At 36.3% G+C, this 16,671-nt stretch overlaps 1 protein-coding gene across 1 annotated transcript in view; it reads left to right on the top strand.

The window, feature by feature from the left end:
• ROBO2 (roundabout guidance receptor 2) overlaps positions 1-16,671 on the top strand; it is a 573,165-nt gene that overhangs the window by 399,277 nt on the left and 157,217 nt on the right. The window contains exon 3 of the mRNA XM_007164107.2: positions 15,709-15,866. Coding sequence (XP_007164169.1) covers positions 15,709-15,866 — 158 coding nt within the window. The remainder of the gene's footprint in view (positions 1-15,708; positions 15,867-16,671) is intronic.

Below are 16,671 nucleotides of genomic sequence, written 5' to 3'. Positions count from 1 at the left end.
CTAATTTCCAATATAGTTTCCATCCGACTCTTTTTAGTCTTACAAGGCACTGAAATAATACCTAGTGAAGGCAATTAAATGTAATACTTGATTAATATATCTGTTGTATGGAAAGCCTCTTCTACCTAAACATTAAAAATATTCAGAAAGAAAGAAAGACTATGTTAGTGTATTTTAATATTATCTCAAATGATTTTCTGTCTCTAATAACCACCATCTCTAAGATGGCCACTTTATCTAATGGAAAAAGAACAGAAAAACAGAACCAGGACTCTTCAGGAACAAAATTATTTTTAGAAAATAACATTTTTTAGTTATTGGGCTGCTTAATTTTTGAAGACTATTGGAAATATACAGTGAATGTTTTATTATACAAATATATTCAGTTTTGAAAACAATTAAATGATAATAAAGCATTTTCTTTTTCTTTACGTCATATTACAGTAACGAAGCTGTTACCTCTCCAGATGCATTTAATGAGTTTTAACTAACATTTTAAGGAGCTGAAATTATCATAAACCTAAGAATTAGACAAAATTGAATTTACTGGTATAGAGAAAGATTCCTTGAGCTAATTGTATTGTTTAAGATGGACTATAATTCATTTTATGATATACCACCATCTTTCTATAAGAAAAACTATATTAATGGATCATTATACTTAATCTTTTTTTATCCTTTTTTTCCAAGTTTTAAAATAAAAAACTCATGATGTTTTTATACACTCAAATCATATGAGTATAAAAGGCATAGACATATCAAGGAAAATAAACCAAAATTTTTATAGAGTTAGTTTTTCACATTTTCTCTAAATAAAACTCCATAAAGAAACTTCAAATGGAGGTAAGTTTTTATTTTAAAAAGAGAAATCATTTATAATTTTCTTGATTCACATATTTAAAGTGGGCTTATAGAAACACAACTTATAATTTGGGAGAAATGAGAAACTTTTTTAAAATAAGTGATTTTTTATTTTTTAATCAGTCATCAATTTTATACACATCACTGTATACATGTCAATCCCAATCGCCCAATTCAGCACACCACCATCCCCACCCCACCGCAGTTCTCCCCCCTTGGTGTCCATACGTTTGTTCTCTACATCTGTGTCTCAACTTCTGCCCTGCAACCCGGTTCATCTGTACCATTTTTCTAGGTTCCACATACATGCGTTAATATACGATATTTGTTTTTCTCTTTCTGACTTACTTCACTCTGCATGACAGTCTCTAGATCCATCCACGTCTCAACAAATGACTCAATTTCGTTCCTTTTTATGGCTGAGTAATATTCCATTGTATATATGTACCACAACTTCTTTATCCATTCCTCTGTCGATGGGCATTTAGGTTGCATCCATGACCTGGCTATTGTAAATAGTGCTGCAATGAACATTCGGGTGCACGTGTCTTTTTGAATTACGGTTTTCTCTGGGTATATGCCCAGTAGTGGGATTGCTGAGTCATATGGTAATTCTATTTTTAGTTTTTTAAGGAACCTCCATATTGTTCTCCATAGTGGCTGTATCAATTTACATTCCCACCAACAGTGCAAGAGGGTTCCCTTTTCTCCACACCCTCTCCAGCATTTGTTGTTTGTAGATTTTCTGATCATGCCCATTCTAACTGGTGTGAGGTGATACCTCATTGTAGTTTTGTTTTGCATTTCTCTAATAATTAGTGATGTTGAGCATCTTTTCATGTGCTTCATGGCCGTCTGTATGTCTTCTTTGGAGAAATGTCTATTTAGGTCTTCTACCCATTTTTGGATTGGGTTAGTTGTTTCTTTAATATTGAGCTGAATGAGCTATTTATATATTTTGGAGATTAATCCTTTGTCCGTTGATTCGTTTGCAAATATTTTCTCCCATTCTGAGGGTTGTCTTTTCGTCTTGTTTATGGTTTCCTTTGCTGTGCAAAAGCTTTGAAGTTTCATTAGGCCCCATTTGTTTATTTTTGTTTTTATTTCCATTACTCTAGGAGGTGGATCAAAAAAGACCTTGCTGTGATTTATGTCAAAGAGTGTTCTTCCTATGTTTTCCTCTAAGAGTTTTATAGTGTCCAGTCTTACATTTAGGTCTCTAATCCATTTTGAGTTTATTTTTGTGTATGGTGTTAGGGAGTATTCTAATTTCATTCTTTTACATGTAGCTGTCCAGTTTTCCCAGCACCAAAAATAAGTGATATTTTGCCTTTTATGGATCATGTGTTGACAGTGAATATATGTGATGGCTTTAAGCCTCTCTCATCTAGAGCAGTCACCACTGCTTGCTCCTTCCCCTATAACTTCCTCATTTTTTATTCAGTCCTCTGTTGAGGCACTTAAGAGGCCTAGGTCTAGATCAGAAGGTTGTCATCTTACTCACCTTTATATCTCTTGTACCTAGCTCAGAGGTGGCCTTCAATTCATCTTAAATGAAGAAACCTTCTTAACATTAAATTTCTCTGAATATTTATTCTACCTTAGAAAATAACTAATTAATCGAGTTATATATTTTGATCTCAAAGGTCAGACTTATTACCATTCTACAAGTACTTTGTTGGCATTTATATTTGAAAGCACCAATTTTCTGTAAACTTGCAGTTTGTGTCACTGAGTGACTCTTGTGAGAAACCAGGTTTCCATAGCCTCTTCCCAACTCTTTGTGTTGAATCCAGCTGCAGCAGATGGTATACTTTCAAAACACTCTTAGTCAAAATTATTTTTCTTTATACATTGTAAAATATACATATTAGTAAGTAATTAATACACTTACAGGGTTCAAAAATCAAAATGTTTGAAGTGCATATAGTGAAGTCTTCCTCTCTCATCCCTCACTTCCCACTTTTGTTTTTCTCTGCAAAGGCTTTGTTATTATTAGTTTCTTGTGTGTCCTTCCAGAGATTGTTTTTTGTACATGCAAGCACATTCCAGCATGTTTCTTTTTGTAATTAATTAAAGCATACCATGCATGTTTCAAACCCAGCTCTGAAGCTGGCCCGGATAAAATGACTTTCTTGTTGAAACCAGTTTCCCTCCTTTGTATCCTAATACATTTTCAATGTGGTTCTATGACGCTGCATGCTTTTTTTTCTTTCAGATTGTGATTTTTGACTTATATTTTGGTAACTTTCCTAAATCTCTTTAGCACCCTGAGGGCAAGATCTCTGCTTGAAATATCTTGTACTTCTAAGTGTGATAGAGACACAGCACCTGTCACCATCAAAATATTCAGTACCTACTTTTTAAATAAAAAAGAAACCAATGATTTAAAAAAGTCTTCTGTTATCTCAAATTAGTAGTTACAACTAGAACTGACTGAAAAGTGAAAATATCTAATTTACTTGGCATCAATTACACAAAGCAAAATTAAATATCATATTAAAATCACCTTTTAGAAATGAGCTGGGTAAAACTTATTGAGCAAAGTTAAACTTTTTGATTTGGAGGAACCAATGATATTTTATTGCCCAGATAATACTTTACAACATAAATAATGATACCTAAATACATTTGACTTTAGAATTATACTGTTATATATAAATCCTAAATCCGGTAGCACTCACTCATAGTAATTATCACCATCCAGTAGCAATTGCATAGTATTTGACTGTCTGACCCTCAAGACCTTAAAAGAGGGATTATTTTATACACAAGATAGGGTTCTTGAAGATAGGGTTCAGGGTCCCTTTTTTGTTTACTAGCATTCTTAATTCCTAACAACAATAATAATTCTTATTTCTGAAGTGTTTCCTTTGCTTCACAATGTGCTTTACAAAGATCGCTTTCTTTATTCTTCATAACTATCCAAAGACATAAACTTTAATATCCCCATTTTACAGATGAAGAAGGTGAGCCTTAACGTGGCTGAGACTTAAGACCATCAAGTTAATAAAGTAGCAGAGCCGAGCCTCAAACCCAGGCCTCTGACTAAGCCCATTATTTTAACCACAATGCCATATTGCCTCCCCGTCAAAAAGTAATAGTTCCATAAACATTTATTAAATGGAAGTTCTAGGTATCATGAAAGGAACTGGGCAAACAGTGGAGAGGAACTATGCACCTAGAAATAGAAAATAGTGTGAAGGTCCTAAGATGGAAAAGAGCTTGCTATGTTCCAGGACCTGAGGAAAGGCCAGTGTGGGCAGTAGAGATTTTTAGAGAATAAACCACACTGAAGAAAAGAGGAGGGTAATTAACATTCTGCCTGGATTTCCTGGAACTGTCCTGGCATAATTACGAAGAATGCTTCCATTTACTTTCTCAAATGTTTAGTATGGAAGATAAAATAATAATAGGTAAGGTTAAAGATTTTAGATTTCAGAAGGAATGAATAAATTTTTCCCCAGCTACTTGTGATATTAGCAGGGAAATGAGAAGTCTTATAGTCCAAACCTCATACCCAGCACTTTTATCAACTGACAACATTCCCAGTGATGAACTGAAGCCGTATCTCCTAGAAGCTTACTGAAGCAAAGGTCTTCCTTTTAAGTAAATGTGGAAAAAACCATTTCAAGGGCTGTATTAGCCATGTGCTTTAGACATCACTGGATAAATATATGTAACACCTGATTATTTAGGATCCACTAATTCATTTTGAAAATTAACCCATTTGCCAACCTCTGATTTTCTTATTTGGCCCACATTTAATACAAGTATTTTGCTTACATTCAGAGCAGTTATAATTTGATTGTTCATTGAGAGTATCAAGAAAAAAGTTCCTAATTTTACCATTTGTAGAAAGTTTGGGGAAGAGTGGGGTGAAGTGGCTGATATGTGGTGCATGAAAATGGCCCAAATTAGGAATTATAATAATTTGTGAATTATAATAATTTGTGAATTTTAATAATCTGGCATCACAAATAGCTTTGATTAGAGCTAAACAATAAAGGTTTGGCAGACTTTCTGATAAATCTCACTTATTAAGTTTTGGTACCCTCCCAGGCAGAGAAGCTAAAACAATCACATGCAACTAGGTGGTTATCTCCGTATAGGGAGTTGGCACCTCACCAAGCAGGAAGGAAGTGGCTCTGTTTATTTTTTATCCATGACTATATTGAGAGTAAAATTGTACTGAGTCTTAGTCCTAGGAATAACCATGGAGCCCAGAAAATAAAAATATAGCAGAAGACTCAGAGGGCAATTTGATTTATTCCCTTATTGTTGAGCATATACTCTGTGGCTGACCAAGGCTACAGGGTATGAGGAAGAGGGGGATTTTTCTCTAAACCTCCATGCTTAATATGACTTCTTTCTAGTTTCATGTAAGATATGAAGGTTTGATTAGAGTTTACATGAATTTTAAAATATTTAAACACTTTTGGGGAAAACATACTTATAATAAATTTTCATCATGAGAACTCAGTATCACTTACACCTTGAAAAGCTATCCATCATTTGTTCTTTGGTATCAGTTTGTTTTCACAGAGTATATGGCAAGGTTGGATGGGGGCCTGTGGAGTTAGCACCAGGAATAAAAGAAATTGTGCTACTCATAGGTTCAAGCACATTGTTTGCTGGTTGTTGTCAATGATGTAATGTGAATTTTCTGAAATAATTTAAATGTGGTCTTTAGCACATTTGCATTCATAAAAAGTGCTTGGATATGCTTCTTGCTTCCTCTTCTCCTGCTTGGCTGTCAAAATACGGTGATGCTTTTGAAGATTTACGGTAGATGGGTAATGAGATTGCTGAATGTTAACCGCAGCATTCAGAATTCATTGGGTGGCAAAAGAAAAGAAGGTTACTGGGTCTTTGGGATAGAGTAGAGAGATGATAGAGCTTTTTTTTAATCAGCCAATTAAAAAATAAATATGCTAAAAAATAAATATGCTATGTTCTAGATTAGGAAACATTTCAAAGTTCTTGTCATGTAGTAATCAAATAGAACATTTCCCAAAGGTCAAATTACATCCATTTCAGCAAAATTACTGACAGCTTACAGTAATGCCCATATTTTGCAGTGTGGACGTATGCAAATCTTAATATTAGATAGGAAAGACTAAAGAGCCCACAGGCATGTGGAACATGATTTTTTTATTATGTAAATTTCAGGTATACAGCATTATAGTTCAACAGCTGTATATACTACAGAGTGATCACCTCCACAAATTTATAAAAAATACTTTCATTGTTGCATTTGAATTCAAGTAAGTCTCATGCAGTTATGCTTTGGTCTATGTTCCTGTGTAAAAAAGGGAAATAAACAGCATACTCTCCCAGTGGTCATTTTTAAGTTCACGAATTATGGTGAGATTCATTGTTACACTCTAAATCAGACCGCTAGTGATTATGGTTATGAAATGTGTTGTTAAAATAGGTGAAATGATGGAAATTGTGAAATCAGCAGAATCATGTTGAAAGCCCATTGTAACATATATCTCACTTATTCAGAAATTTGTTGAGTTTCAGGTAGATGGGGAAAAAGATAGAGCAATAGTAGTTTCAAAGTAACTGGCATTCTTGACAAGGAAGGTTGACCTTGACCTTCTTCTCCTTCCAACCCTCATTTCATCAGCAGGGGTGAGATTACTTTGAGACCTTGCCAATAGGTAATAAATAACACATAAATTCCAGGACACCCTTACACTGTAGGGTGCCCTAATGTGTAATAATCCTTAGACTACTGAGTTTATAACTCATGACATCTGGCAGTTACTTGGCATTGTAATTCATGCTGATCAGGCACATCAGAATACACCATGGGAGAGAGATATCAGAGCACTAACCCATTGATACTAGGAAAGGGTGAAATGACAGAGGTGCACAGCTGCTCAGACTGTGTACCTCTGTGAACTGTGCAGTGTTAGAATGCTGTAAAAGCTAATGCCTTCAGATAAGGGCTAACAAGGCGGGAGGAGAGTAGTAATCTATTGGGATCCAGAATAAAGCAGCACATTAATATTTACTTGATAGCACTTTATTTCTTTATTCAAATTGACAGATGTAGCATTAAAGCAGTAATGAATCTTGAAGTTTGAATTTAAATAAATACTTATGTATATTTTAAATTTAAATGTGCACTTAAATAAATATATAAGTATATTGAATTAAAATTTTTTACAGATATATATATACAAATTTTATATATATAAAATATAAAAGAGATTTGTCCCTTTCAATTTTTTGTTTTCTTTGGTCTTACAGTGAGAGCTAAATGAGGCAAAAAAGAAAGAGTGTGGGAAAAAAATGAGAAATAGTGGGCCAAAAAAAAAAAAACATTACACAAAGCACCTGTAACAAGCCTTCCTGATACCTAGAAGCCTAACTGCTTTAGCTGAAGACTTGAGGCTCATGGGACATGAACCAGATTGAAGAGCTAGAAGCAGACAGATGGTTATTTGTGATCGTCCTATAAATGTAAATGCTATAAAGATGTTGTGATTATTTATTTATTTATTAATGCCCCAACAGAGATTTAGAGAATGTAGGAGGCAGTATTTTAGCTTGAAATAATCTGGTGTTTCCCTTTGTTACCATCTTGAGAAACATCACTTAATGCTTTTTTTAGGACTATTCTGTGTAGTCCTGAATTTTAAATTCAATGTATTATTTCTTCCAATATCCAGAGTTATAGCTATCTCTGTGACTGAGATTGAAATTAGCAAAAGGGCAGGTGCTGGAAGGAGGTTGGGTAGCAGAGTAGAACATTTTGGGGATGTGGAGAGTTTTTGTTTTACAATAGAGGAAGGCCGCCTTGAACACATTTAAGCCGATACCCTCAATTCTACACACTGTTCTCCTCCTGACGTACTATTATATTTGGACACACCCTCTAAGTTCCCCTCATGCCTTTGAGTTTTCTGTGATTCTGGAAACATCAATCCCACATGAGCAATTTTGTGGACAATGGCACTTTAAGAAAAAAGAGGAACTGATTAAACATTAATTAGCCTCAATCCACAACTTCCTCACAAGCTAATGGATAGGGTATGCAGATCCCTGTCAAACATCAGATGCTAGGCTTTGCCAAAAATAGGCAAGTTTGCCAAGTGTTGAAGGAGTGCCAACTGCTGGCTCCTTAACTCAAACCAAAGGAAATGATTACCAGAGACAGGCCTCGAGTCTGCCGTGGTCAGATGTCACCAGTTTGCAGTGCCACATGTGATCCAAGAGTTTATGAATGATCTCAACTCTTGGTCCCCAAGGAGAACATATGCATTACAGAGGTTACGGATACAAATTACAGAGAGCATGATGTTTCCATGCAATTTCTAAGAATCCTTCAGCAAGTTTTAAACATTAATGGAAAACATTAAGGAAGACTTGGCACTCTTAGGGGGACTTCAAATTATATTGCGGATGAGGACAGAACAGGGCTAAAAAAGGATTCGAGAATAAAGACTTGGCTAAGAGATTTGGAGCTGGCCATCCCTCTTGGATGAGTTGTGTGTTTGTGTGTTTTATTCCCTGCAGAATTCGAGGCTTCACAAAATGCTATGACTTGAAAATGAGCAAGTCACAGGGTATCCCTGTTCATTTATCATGCTCCAATTCATACCACTGGTTTATCTGGATCATTTGCTGAGTGAATTTGCTTGCACAGGGAATCTTAGTGGGATGAGGGGTGAGAGCTTCTCATTTTGGAATTGTCAGCATGTTGCAGAGGTGCCAGAGTGTCAGCTTGCACAGCGGTAGCAGGATGTCTCCCCACTGAGTTCTTTCTTTCCCATTCCCCTTCTGTGCAGAACAAACCACTTATGACTTGTTCCCTAAATATCAGATCTTATTGTCTATTTAGCTGGTGGCTGGCCTGTCCATTCTGACCATATCTTGTTTGATTGTACCAAATATAATAAAGTAGTTTGTTGTGAATGATGGTTCCTCTTTAGATTTATTAGGTCTTTTGGTCTTTGCAACTTCAGAAAAATACAGAATTATTGTAACTTATCCGTGTAGAGCTTTCAGTTGAAGGGGGAAACTCAATTTCAACTGGCCTAAAAATGAAAGAAAACTCCTTTAGATCCCATACGCAGAAAGTCCAGATTTAACACAGTCTTCAGAATTGCTTTGTTCAGTTATGGCATCACGAACCCAGGTATTTTTTCTCATGTGCAGAGCCTCAGTTTCATTCTGAGGCTGGAGCTTCCCCTGGGGTCACAGCATGGCTGCCAAGAACAGCCATTTAGTGCAGCAGGACAAGACAGTGCGCTTTCCTGGGAGGTAGCGTAGAGGACCTGGACTTCAGGCTGGCTGGGATTACACCCGATCATTCCCCATGGTGAGAGGAGCTGCTGGTGCTGAGGATAGGAAAATAATGTGTACCAGCTGTAGAAATGGCTATCACTATTTTTCCTAACCCACTGTAATATTTACTATGATATTCTATAATTTGTGCTAGCAGTTTTATTGGTTGCACATAAATATGTTGTTCCTTTGAGTGATTGATTCCTGACCTTTTTGAACTGCCTGGCTTTTATTTTAGAGATACACGAGCTTGTATGTAGGCAAGTCGAGTGCACTGTCTCTTAAATCCTACCAACTTAAATTGTTCTTCAGAAATGACATTTTGAAATCAAATTAAAACACTGTAGTGTATTTTATACAATAAGAAAAAGACTGCAACACACCCGTTGAAGAGGAGTTCATCAATACAATCAACCTGTCAAGTATACTTGGTGAACTCGTCTGATGCCCTTCAAGATGGCAGCCCTTTGGTGGGTTACCTAGACCCATGTAAGTGTAAACGAGAAAACTTTTCAGATGAGTGAATCTGAAGCTGACACTGAAGGAACAGTATGTGTTTGAAGAAAGAAATAGGAAAAAGTAAGGGAACAAAGAGGTATCTGGGGAAGATTTTCAAGCAGAAAGACCATATATGCTCATGTGCACCAATAATTAGATGTTCCTCTGTGTGTCTATGGCAAGAGGGTTGCAGAAATGTATGTGATGAGCGTGGAAATATAAACACAGAGACCTGATTCTATACAACATTTAATATCACATTAAGAAGAGAATTTCTTCTTAAGAACCATTTAAAAAGTTGTGCAAAAGGAATTGATGTGATCATATGTGCACTTTAGCAAACTCATAATAGCCACAATAGAGAGATTAAAAGAGAAATCAGAGAAAAAGTTTAAATAGGATACCTGGAAGTAATTAAGGAAGAGATAAGGACATCCTGAACTAGGGCAGTGGGGACAAAATAAACAGATACATGTGATATTACAAATCATTGTAGCATAATGACTGTGCATAGGGTCTAGAGTCAGACCTGCAGGGTTCAGACTCTGTACTTGTCCACCACAATAGGTCATTCCAGATGACCTGTGACATATCCATGATGCCAGGTTTTGCACATAGTGTGTACTCATTAAATATTAGCTATTATTGTAGGGCAGTTACTTTTAAAATAGGGAGATCAAAGTGTTACTGTGTGTGCTGCTGATTCAAAAAAGCAAGTTTAAAAAAAAATTCTTGTTATTTCATATATTATGCATAACTAAAGGCTTCTGACGGTCCTTTTAAGTATCAAGATTTACTCAAATTTTGTATTCTTAAAGTAAAATATGCACTGGATGGGCATCTCTTGGAACTAGTCGTCAGTCTTCTACTGCGAAGTCTCTTGCTGCACAGCTCTGACAGCTCAGGTGCACATGCAGAGAGAAATCCTGCTGGCATGGAAGCCTTGTGATCAGCGTTGCTTTGAGTTGCCAGAGGTTTCAACTGCTGCTAACCATGCTTTTAATTACATATCTCTTTTTAAATTACCTTTCCCGTGATCAGTTTAATTTGTTGTGGATGGTCTTCTTTATCTGATGGTGTGTATGAATACTTTCATCCATAATGTTTTAGGCTCTACATTTTTAATAACTGCTTGGAAGCATGTGTAGGTTGTAAGTCAGAAATGTATCTTTCAGAAGTCTGCTAATTATGCAGTCTCATTTCATTATTATTGCTAATTTATTTTAAAATGATGAAATGTCAGAGTCATGATTTGCCTTGTCTCTGTTGACTGAGGCAAAAAAGAATTTTGAGAGCTATTGAATTAGGACAGAAGAGAGAGGACTTGGTGAGCTAAAGAATGTGGGATAGTAAGAAGCAGGAGTCCAGGAGGTCAGCTCTAAAGGGATACCTAGATGTGAAGCTGTTTCAGGGCACTGTATTAGTTACCTATTGCTGTATCACAAATTACCACAAAACTTAGTAGCTTAAAACAACACACATTTATATTCTTACTGTCGGTGGGTCAGGAACCCAGACATGAGTTAACTTAGTCTTCTGCGAAGGATCTCTCACAATGCTGCAATGCAGATGTTGGTCAGGGCCGTGGTCTCATGTAAAGGCTCAACTGCAGAAGTTTCTGGTCCCAAATTTAAGTAGTTGCTGGCAGGATTTGAGCCCTCAAGGGATGTGGACTGAAGCCTCAGTTCCTTGCTTACCGTTGGCTGAAAGCTGCCTTCGGGTCACTGCCAAATGGGCCTCTACATCGAGCAGTGTGGCATCTTGCATGATCAGAGGAAGCACGTGAGGAGAGAGGGAGAGAGAGAGACAGAAGGACAGACAGAACCAAAAAGATGAAACTTACGGGCTTCCCTGGTGGCGCAGTGGTTGAGAATCTGCCTGCCAATGCAGGGCACACGGGTTCGAGCCCTGGTCTGGGAAGATCCCACATGCTGCAGAGCAACTAGGCCCGTGAGCCACAACTACTGAGCCTGCGCGTCTGGAGCCTGTGCTCCGCAACAAGAGAGGCCGCGATAATGAGAGGCCCGCACACCGCGATGAAGAGTGGCCCCCGCTTGCCACAACTAGAGGAAGCCCTCGCACAGAAACGAAGACCCAACACAGCCAAATAAATAAATAAATAAATAAATAATTAAATAATTAAAGGTGCTAATAATTAAAAAAAAAAAGATGAAACTTACAACCTTTTGTAACCTAATTTTTGAAATGACATTCCATCACTTCATTAAAGGCATGTCACCAGGTCCAGCCCACAGTTAAGGGGAGGGGATGAGACAAAGAAATAAATACCAAGAGGGAGAGGTTATTGCGGAGCATTAGAGAACAAGCCTACCACAGGCACCGTCATGTCATTTCTGTTTTATACAGTATTCCTTAACCATTTTATAAGACACTGCCAAGCACATTGTAGTATTCAGTGTCTTCTTGTAGAATTGAATTAATTTGTTACAAATCTTTATGTCATGAATATGAACTCTATCATATCAAACACAGTAGTAATTCAGAATTTATTGATCTTCCAGAATAACTTTCTAAGTCACTGTGCATGTCAATGTAAAAAGAATTCAAGTCTAACCCAGGTTATGACTAGCTTAGTGAAGTCTCATTTGTGTTTTCAGCTCATACAGAGAAATGAATATTTGGGTTCTAGCCAACTAGATTTCTATTTTTCCCCCATGGAGATTTGAACCCTTGTATTCTAAACTTAGATCTGCAAGCAAGTACTATATCAAAAGTGTACCTATTATATCTTTTTCTCTTTAAAGTACAACTTACCTCTACCCTGCCCCCAACTTTTGTCTTTTTAACCAGATTCTTTTCAGTTCATCATGTTTATTTCTCTTCACCCTATTTAAAGACTTGTTTGGAGCTTTAGGTAAACACATATGGCTGCATGTTCTTGTTTTGGCTTACTTGTCAAGCCACATTGAAAATATGGCTCCCAGTTCTTTCTAGAATAGGAGCTTAATGAGAAAAAAAATATAGACTCAATTTGGACTTGCTTTGCTTTTTTACATTCACAGGACTGTTGTAGTTCCCGTTATCTAACATACATAAATCCTTTACTGTAGAGAACACCTTCTATTTTTTATCACTTGCCATAAAGCAGAGGGCAAAATCCAAGACAGAAATGAATAATTAGCAAAAAATTGGAAACAATAAATATTTCATTTTATTTTGTTTATATTTGTGAATGGGTATACAAACCTCAGAAACACAGAAGCAGGTATCAGAACATTTATACAATTTGAGATGAGTAAAAATGACTTTCTATTTCCTAAGAGAGATTCTATATTTGTTTGCTGTGCTAGACCCTGCTGAAAGGGTTGTTTTTCTCTTGAATGTTTTATTTGTGTGTGTGAGAGAGAGAGAGAAGAAACACATTTTATTACCCCCAAAGATGTAGGGTAAAAGAAATGGTATCACTAAGCAAAAATGAATTACTCTATAAACCCCAAAGAGCATTTTACAAGTTGAAGAGGGTACAGTACCAATTATACTATTATCTCACTCTACTCTCTGGGTGAATAGTCAGAAAGCCTAAAATTACAGTTGATGTTAGATTTCTTGGCTTCATTTGCAAATGGGAGTCATTTTCTTTTTTTGTCAATGCCATAAACACACGTTATATTGTTTAAGAGCAGCAGCCCCTACTTTGTTATGATATTTTTCTCCTTTTTATCCCCCATATCAAAGGACTTTTTTTTTTTTCCCCTTAATTTGGCTTGTTGCAGATTGATGTAATACCGTGTTTCTGAATCATTTGCAGTGGTCTTAAGTTCTGTTTGAGCAGAGGCTTTTTGGCTTACTTGTCAGGAGACCAGTTCTGGAGAAGGTTCTCCAACTGGCCAGATGTGTCATATTGGACTAGATTGAGAGCCTGCCAAAACACCATTTGCTGCCAGTACCGGATATTGTAGGGGTGCTCACCACCCTGTTACCATGGTTTTGCGGGTCTTAACATTGCATAAATGGGCAGCTGTTCTGTATTCAGAATATAAATGAGTCACCAGCTTGCTCTACCTTGAGGATTTACCTGCAATAGGGAACCACAGTGTTAACCCCTTCTTACCCTCCTGTCTGAACATCACATTTAAATGCACACTTCTCTCAGCCCATTCAGAAGCAAACCCCTATGCATATAAATCACATCCTTCTTGCCAGTTAGACAAGAGAACCGAAAAATGTGCAGTTCATTGTGCTAAAATGGAACACATTTCCTCAGCAGCTAAAGCAGTAAATTAATCAGCTTATAAACTAAGAGTGAGCAATTTGTGCTGAATTCTTTCTTACTGCTTATTCAATAGGAGACAAGGTTCTCTAATCTCATAAAAGGTCATGACTTCATTAAGATGGAAAACCATGTTGCAAGAGACAAGAAAATAAAAGCCTTAAAAGTCACTCAGTTGTCTCTCTGGACCTATTTTCAGGACAGGGGATTTTTATTTATTTGGAGAATGACAATTAACCTGGAGACTTGGCCCAACAAAGAAGCAGAGTGCTGAAGTGGGTCTCATTACAGGACATCAAAGGCAGTTGGTTTGACCTAATCCACATTTGCAGCAGATGATTTACATAACAAGCTAGCACAAGCTGCCCAATTTTGATTTCAAATAGCTGACCAATTTCAAATAGCTTGACCAATTTATATATAGAAAATGTATGTGTGTTCATATGTATATATGTATGTAGGTATGTGTATATATATGTACACATGTATAACACACATACATATGCATATACACCCATATATTTGTGTTGGGGGGGTGTTATTTTTTTACCCCAAGGTACATTGGGAAAAAAACTTGTCTGTGTTAGAATATCAAAGAATAGGAAAAGTCAAGGCAGTTACAAAAAGCAGAGGCAATTGTGTTATATGGTATATTAGCTGGTCTCAACTACATTTTTTATTGAAGTACTGTTGACTTACAATATTATATTAGTTTCAGGTGTACAAGTAGTGATTAAATATTTTCACAGATTACACACCATACAAAGTTATTATAAAATATTGACTATATTCCCTGTGCTGTACATTACTTCCTTGTAACTTATTTATTTTATAACTGGTAGTTTGTACCCTTTAATCTCCTTCACCTGTTTTCTCAACTGCTTTTTCTAATGTTTACCCTAAAATAGATATAGTCCTTATTTGCTAAATAAAACCAGCATTCTGCACTCTGATAGGACCGAGTCATTTCTCCAGGCTTTTCATTTTGCCAGGGGAAGAAAAGTACACAGATAGATAGGTGACATTTGGAGAGCCAGGCATGCCAGATTTTCGGAGGTTACAACGGAGGTCCAACCTGCTGTTCTCCTAATGAAAGGAGGGGAAATTCAGACTGGCAAAACCGCTATAAGGGATATCTCTGCTCCGTATGTCACGCTGCCCAGATGTCGCTCGGCAGGTGGAGATGCAGACAGAATGAAAATGTAGCCCTGTGTATGTGGGTGCTAGTGCATTGCAAGGGTGAACAATGAGTCTATCTTCAGAAGTGTAATGAAAACAGTGTGGATCTTGTCCATATTCATGTCACGAGAAAGGGCTTTCTCAAGGAGTTCTCACCCCACTTCCCCTCCCAGACTGACAGGCATACATGCTCCCAGACCACGTGCACATGACTTGTTTCAGGGCTTTAAGTATAACAAGTATAACAACTTATTTTAATGCATTTATACACATGTATGTATGCGTATATGCTTTTTAAATAGAAAATGGGATCATACTACATAAATAGTTTTGTACCTTGAGTTTGTATTAAATGTCAAAACTATATCATGAATGTGTCTCATTTTCTTTAGGCTTATCTCATTTTAAACTCAGATTTTATAGCAAAGGTTCATAATCATAGAGTTAATCATTTCCCTGTTGATGAGAGCTTAGATTGGCTGTAAAATATTTTAAGATGGGCGTGGCTCTGTTCTCAGTAAATACCAGCAAATTTTATTAGAACAAAGTAAGTTAAGACTTGAAGTTACCTTTTGCAAGAGAAAGCTAAAGTTACTGTCATTGAGTTTTCTTTTACTACAATTGTTTTTCTTCAGTGTTACGAGATGACTTCCGGCAAAATCCCACAGATGTTGTAGTGGCAGCCGGAGAGCCTGCAATCCTGGAGTGCCAACCTCCCCGGGGACACCCAGAACCCACCATCTACTGGAAAAAAGATAAAATTCGAATTGATGACAAGGAAGAAAGAATAAGTGTGAGTTAAACTAAAATGGACCCCTAGAGAGATTGAATATCAAGCCTTAAAATGGATGTATTTTATTTATATTATTTATAATATTTTATTTATATTATTTATTATTTCTTGTTAATAAAGTTGTAGAACTGTATTTGAGTGCTAATTACTATTTACACAGTATTGAAAGGACTGAAAAAAGATAACCAAAAATAAAAACTTTGGAATGAGGCTTCAAAGAGTCAAATATTATATAAATCAAGTGTATATGATATATTAATAACTGGACCAATCTGAATATGTAAATATATCTTTGCAGTAGAATACTGATGTCGAAGCTCTTTTTTAAGATCTCCAAATGCATCTATTGATCATGCAATACATAAGTGTCAAAGTGTAAATGATGGCCATAAACTGTATTAACTAGAACATTTCTTTTCATACTACTTTCAAAATTATAAGAGGAAATAATTTGAGGTGATGAATATTTCAAGCTCTTTTCCAGTTTTTCCAATGTAATATTTATAGCTAAAATATTATATGAGAACTCATTTCAAAGTTTAAGAGATAGAAATTAAAATCAATGTAAAAATAACTGCCTGGTTTTATAGTTTAACCCTTGTAGAAAAATAGTCTGTTTTCAAGGGAAATGGATGATCAGGTTAATCAGTCAATTAATATTCAACATGGAATGCCCAGAAAATGGTAAAAAGGTAGAGAAATGGCATATAGTTATTTTATTTTTTCAGAAGATCCATTCAACATGTGTATGTGAAGTTTGTGAGAGCAGTCCACTGAAATAGTAGATAATGCCTCAACCTTCTGA

This window comes from Balaenoptera acutorostrata, chromosome 4 (assembly GCF_949987535.1).
Source record: "Balaenoptera acutorostrata chromosome 4, mBalAcu1.1, whole genome shotgun sequence".
In the NCBI taxonomy this organism is placed as follows: domain Eukaryota; kingdom Metazoa; phylum Chordata; class Mammalia; order Artiodactyla; family Balaenopteridae; genus Balaenoptera; species Balaenoptera acutorostrata.
The sequence above is the reverse complement of the archived record's forward strand: the minus strand, read 5'-3'. Positions and strand labels throughout refer to the sequence as shown.